The sequence below is a fragment of the Mangifera indica genome, chromosome 19 (genome assembly GCF_011075055.1).
Source record: "Mangifera indica cultivar Alphonso chromosome 19, CATAS_Mindica_2.1, whole genome shotgun sequence".
NCBI lineage: Eukaryota > Viridiplantae > Streptophyta > Magnoliopsida > Sapindales > Anacardiaceae > Mangifera > Mangifera indica.
In genome coordinates this window covers 4482683-4488152 of record NC_058155.1, presented here as the reverse complement: position 1 = coordinate 4488152, position 5470 = coordinate 4482683, and the positions used below count along the sequence as shown (strand labels likewise).

The 5470-nt window shown below is 36.3% G+C and overlaps 1 protein-coding gene across 10 annotated transcripts; it reads left to right on the top strand.

Annotated features, from left to right (window-relative positions):
- Positions 1-428: 428 nt before the first annotated feature.
- On the top strand, positions 429-3124 carry LOC123202811 (uncharacterized mitochondrial protein AtMg00310-like). Of its 10 annotated transcripts, none has more exons than XR_006499077.1 (5): positions 429-701; positions 792-845; positions 1324-1387; positions 2230-2921; positions 3003-3124. XR_006499077.1 is itself a non-coding variant. In XM_044618954.1 (4 exons), exons 1-4 carry the CDS (start codon positions 645-647, stop codon positions 2613-2615), a joined length of 555 nt encoding a protein of 184 aa, XP_044474889.1. In that variant the 5' UTR covers positions 429-644; the 3' UTR covers positions 2616-3050. The 10 variants fall into 10 exon arrangements, 4 of the variants coding, with proteins under 4 accessions (XP_044474889.1, XP_044474888.1, XP_044474892.1 ...); XR_006499076.1 differs by having other exon boundaries at positions 2230-2926; positions 3003-3123; XM_044618954.1 differs by having other exon boundaries at positions 2236-3050.
- Positions 3125-5470: the final 2346 nt, after the last annotated feature.

Genomic DNA, 5470 nt, shown 5'->3' with positions numbered 1-5470 from the left:
ATAGACTTCATAATTTTTTCATCATTATTGATAGAGTTTAATTGAATCAAATTGACTCGATCTCAAATTCAAACTGAATTTAAATTGAGAGAGTTAGCTCATTTTAAAATCAAATCAAAATTGAATTAGAGGGAATTCAACTCAGTCTAAATTTTGATCTATGGGATGATTCAATTTAGTTCAAACATAATTCACGAATCAAATCAAATTATATTAAGAAATTGTGCAAAATGATATCATTTTTCTTATTACTAAATAAAACAATATTGTTTTATTAATAAATCACAAACTCGAATTATATAACTGAACTATAAATTTAAGTTATAAACTCAAGTAAAATCTAAACTAAATTATTTTTAATTCGAGTCAAACACAATCTAAGTTTATAATATCGTCCTGTAAATGAGTCATATCAACGAAACCCACAACCTTGAATAAGTCTACACCATTTTTATTACCTCGTCATCATAAATTCTTTGGATATCTGCAGAAACTTTGTCCTTCTATTCACATTTCAAGTTGCCTTCTTCACTCGCCATTTTACTAAAATTGAACTATCTCTTGAAGACTCTTCTTAGGTATTTCATCAAACGCTTTGTCTACTCTCAGTTTTATTTTTATTTCACCATAAACTTCTCCATTTGATGATGCTGCTGAGTTGTACGCTAAATCTGCCAAACATTTCAAACTTGCCAAATCCTGTATGTGCAATTAATGAATTAATCTTCCGTTTGATTGTGCTTTACTCGTTAATTAATTAGATAATTAATCGTTTCTATACTAATTTTTAGGAGACCGAGCTAGAACACTTTGGTAGATTCGGCATTGCTGTGAGATATTGCAACGTACATTTTGATTTCATGATTTTGTTATTTTGTTAGAAATCAGTAAAATTCATCAATAGCTTCTCCTGATTGGTTGGAATTTCTTAGCTTTCATTCTGCAATGTTTTAGAGTATGTGTATTGCGTCTCCATTATGTTTTTATTTCTATGAAAGATAAAAGTCATTGAAACAAAAGAATATTACTCTTATAAATTCTGTATACAAATTGATAACACAATGAAAAAACGGAACTAAGAAGGTCAATTTAATATAGATGAATTGTGTAGTACAAAGTAATGATATGTGATATATCAATTTGTTGCAAAAGTTTGCATAAATAATTTGTTTGTGTAACTTCAGTAATTGAAATTAACACTAGCTGAACTGAGTAACTATTCTTGTATTATCTTGGATTTTGGTGAGTTCTATGAGCTTAAGGAGAATGATAAGAAGGCTATTCTATTCTTTGAAAGGGCGTCTGAATATTTTGAAAATGCAGAAGCAACAAACTCAGCCAAATAGTGCAAACCGAAAGTTGCTCAATTTTCTGCTCAACAAGAACGGTAAGTTACATTTAATAATTTTCTGTAATTATAATAAGAAGTTGTCATGATGTTAAGTGGGACTTCAGTGTTCAGTCGAAGTGAGTTCACTTTTGGGGCTGTACATGCCATATGTTCAATCTAGAGGCCTAATCCAGAGAGCCATGAATGATGCCCCTGGTTCATATTAGTTAAAGTAGAATTCTTTTCATTTATCAAATATCAGAAGGCGATTGAGATATATGAAAAAATATGGAGTAAGAGGACCATTGCTTAATGCTGGCATTTGCCATCTCTTTAGAGGTGATGTTGTTGCAATAACAGAAGTAGCTAGGCACAATATATTAATCCTCGTGTGGAATCTGTACTTTGATCCTCAATTGATCGAGATGGGAACCGCTTCTTAATCTTACTCTTCTCTCTCACTCTCGCTCCATTCTTCTTCATTTCATTCTTCGGTTCGTTCTCGCTATGTTCTTCTTCAGTTCATTCAATTTATTTTTATGCAAAATTCATGAATTGTATTTGATAAGTCTTGTGATTGATTCTCCGGTAAATTCATCCAGTAGTGACGACTTTGTTGCATTTCTTGAGGCAGAGCTAACAGCTACTTCAGTTGAATCATCACTAGATAAAGAAGCTGAAGATGACAAATATAACGATGAGGAAGCGAGGGATGAAGTTTTTTTTCCTGTCATTAATATTTTTAGTAGTAGAGACTGTAACGACTGGTGACGATGAAATTTTTTCCATCATTAAAAAGCTTTAATGACAGAAAATAGATTTTTAACGACTAATTTTTCTCTCGTTATAGTCCTTGTTTTTCTTTTTTTGGTAGTGATTAAAAGCTTCCTTTTGGGCAGGTGTAGATGTGAAGAAACACAAGGCCAAAATTGCTTGGGAAGAGGTTTGTGTGCTTAAAGAGGAAGGAGGGTTGGGCTTAATGACTAGCAAAGAGTGGAACAAGGTGGCCATAACCAAACACTTGTGGAATCTCTTGCAACCTCATAGTAGTTCCATTTGGGTGAATTGGGTAAAAAAGAACTGCCTTAAAAGAAAGAACATTTGGGAAGGGAAGATGGGAGGAGAAAGCACCTGGCTATGGAAAAAGTTGATGAATCTCATAAATGAGATGGAGAGTAAAATCAAAATCATCATAGGCAATGGGACGCACACCTCTCTATGGTTTGACAATTGGCATCCTAATGGCCCTCTTTGCAAAAAAATATGGAGACCATATAATTTATGATTTGGGGCTTGGAAAGCATGCTAAAATTAGTGACATTATTGAAGATGGGCAATGGAAATGGTCGGTTGCTAATTCTAGAGAGCTCACGGAAGTCATGGAAAATATGAGTACAAATCCTAGTGGAAGAAATGACAGAGTGATGTGGCTGCCCCAACCAAATGGAAAATTCTCCATAAGATTGGCATGGGAGCTTTTTTGAACTAGAAAGAACAAAGTGGATTGGTATGGCACAAGAAGGTTATCCCGAGACACTCATTGATTCTTTGGCTGGCAATTAAAAAAAGGCTTAATACCAAAGATAATTTGGTAAGGTATGGGGTTATCTCTAATGCAACTTGTAACCTTTGCAACAATTGTGATGAAACTATGGACCATCTTTTCTTTCAGTGCGACTTCAACCCTTTATCTGGAGGAATGTAATTGGTCCTAACAATGTCAGCTACAACTCTCAAGATTGGGGAAGCTATGTAAGGCAGCTTGCTAGAAAATAGAAAGGAGATGATCTTGGCCAAGTGATTAATAAAATGTGCTTGGGAGCAAGTGTGTATGCTGTTTGGAAGAAGAGAAATGATAGAAGCTTCTCAACAAACATATGTGCCAAAGAAAAGATTGTGCAAAACATAAAAAGAGTGGTTAGAGACAGAGGTGTCATGCTCACTAATATCAAACTCACAAATGAAAATGCTAGGATTGCACACAATGGAGCCTCCCCCAATTCATTTTCAAACGAGAGAAGTTGGCACCCAAAGGTGATGAGGAATGGAGCTGGATTTTATGCTAACCTATGTAATGTTTTGCAGGTGACCATTAGGAGTACGCCCAACCACAACATTCCTTCCTTTTAAGTGATTCAAGCTTACCTGCTGCCTTTTTGGAGCCTGGGATTTCTCTGCCCAGAATTCTGCACATTCAGTTTCTGAAATTGCTACCTCAAAACTACTGCTTTCTGGAACCTGCTGCATGCTGGATACTTTTTGTAGTCTGCTGCATGCTGGAACTTGTGCTTACTGCCTAGTCCCCTGTTTAAAGATTCTTTGCCTAGCCTGGTCTAGCTGCAGGCCCTGCCGAGAAATACCAGATTGCTTTGGATTTTTTGTGTTCAGCCTGCTGTCAAATCTTCCCTTTTGGCTGTAAAACGAATCTGACTCTGCTCCTCCAATTTTCTACTCCGCAAGTGACTACCTATTGCCGCTGTCTGGATTTAGTTATTTTTCCAAATCTCTCCTGCTGCAGTCTGGAATTACTTAACTCTGCACATAAGTTGTTATTTTCTGGGGCCTGGAAAATGTCTGTAGATTCAGGTCCAACTGCTGATGCTTCAACTCGCAAGTCTGACAGATGGTTTTTTTGCTGCTGCTACTGCCCATATCTGTGGTTTTTGCTAATCTGCCCAGGCTGGATTCTGGCTATTAGGATTTCTCTGCCTCTACCTGATGCAATTTCCAGGCTTTGTTCTTCCAAAAGGAACTGATTTGCTCCCTTTTGGAACTGGAATCATTCCAGAACCTGCCTGCAGAATGCCACTTTCCTCCTGGTTTTTTGCAAGATGCTGGTCTGAGTGATTTCAAGCGATAGTTGTGCAAAATGGTTTTATGGGCTGGTAGTGGCTTGCAGTCATACAAGAGCCTGGTTGCTTTGCCGCAATTACAGCCCTTGGTAGTTCTGGTTTTTGCTGGGGTTCTTTTTGTTAGCTGTTGTAAATAGTTTGTTACTGCTATCTTGTTCTCTATCTTACTAATATGGAGATAATCAGACAAGAACTTTAGTTTGTTTTTTCAGTATTGGCCTTTTGTTTTTTTAAAATAAATTTTACTTATCAAAAAACATTTATTAAAAACAGAAAACGAAGAACACCATAGTTTTACGTGGTTCACTCCTCTTAGCCTACGCTCATATGACCACATCAAGTCCAAATTAAATTACCAAGTAAATAGTATAGCTAAAATAAAAAATGCCAAGTAAACACTGCATATTTACAAAATTAATATTCAAACTCCTAATTGCCTTGATGTTATGCTCAGATATGAAGTGGCCCAAGCTTCCCACTCAATTAGTTCAAACTCCGTTCGAATTGTAAGTTGAAATCCTTTCGGTTGCTGGTATTAAACTCCTTTTCAAGTGCCGATTTGAAGACCATATCCCACAATCTAAAGAAACAAGCAAACATGCAAAAAGAAAAAGCACAAAATAGAGGAACAAATAGAAGCAAATCAACTTACAAACGAACAAAGGGCCTGAGCAAGTCCCCTCCAAATTTAGAGCCAAACAAAATGATAATGTCAAGATTAATTTATTCAGTTGAAAGAAGCGAGCTCAGATACCCATTGTTGAGGACTCAAATAAAGAAGAGTCCCACATCTAATAAACTTAAGTAAAATGAGTGGTATATAAGTGTTGTGGATTGGACCTTAACATAAGCCAATTGGTTTTATGTAATATGAGTTTCAATCTACACACTTGTAAGCCCAATTTATATTTCCAACATGGTATCAGAGCCACGAGCCAAACGGCGGGTTTAACAGCCTAAGTGTTCCTGGATATAAGTGACAATGCACCGAGCCAAAAATCGGTTAAACCGAAAGGTAGGTCTAACAGCCTAGGTGCTTGCACTTAAGTGGGGGTGTAGCCAAAAATCGGTTAAACCGAAAGGTAGGTCTAACAACCTAGGTGCTTGCACTTAAGCGGGGGTGTTGAGGACTCAAATAAAGAAGAGTCTCACATCTAATAAACTTAAGTAAAATGAGTGGTATATAAGTGTTGTGGATTGGACCTTAACATAAGCCAATTGGTTTTGTGTAACATGAGTTTCAATCTTCATACTTGTATACTCAAATAAAGAAGAGTCTCACATCTAA

Bases quoted from the DNA above. Each gene is read 5' to 3' on its own strand.
- LOC123202811 (XM_044618953.1), top strand. From the start codon at position 645: ATGATGCTGCTGAGTTGTACGCTAAATCTGCCAAACATTTCAAACTTG. The intron at 846-1,323 runs GTACATTTTGAT...TTGAAAATGCAG, and splicing joins TTGCTGTGAGATATTGCAAC to AAGCAACAAACTCAGCCAAA. The intron at 1,388-2,229 runs GTAAGTTACATT...CCTTTTGGGCAG, and splicing joins TTTTCTGCTCAACAAGAACG to GTGTAGATGTGAAGAAACAC.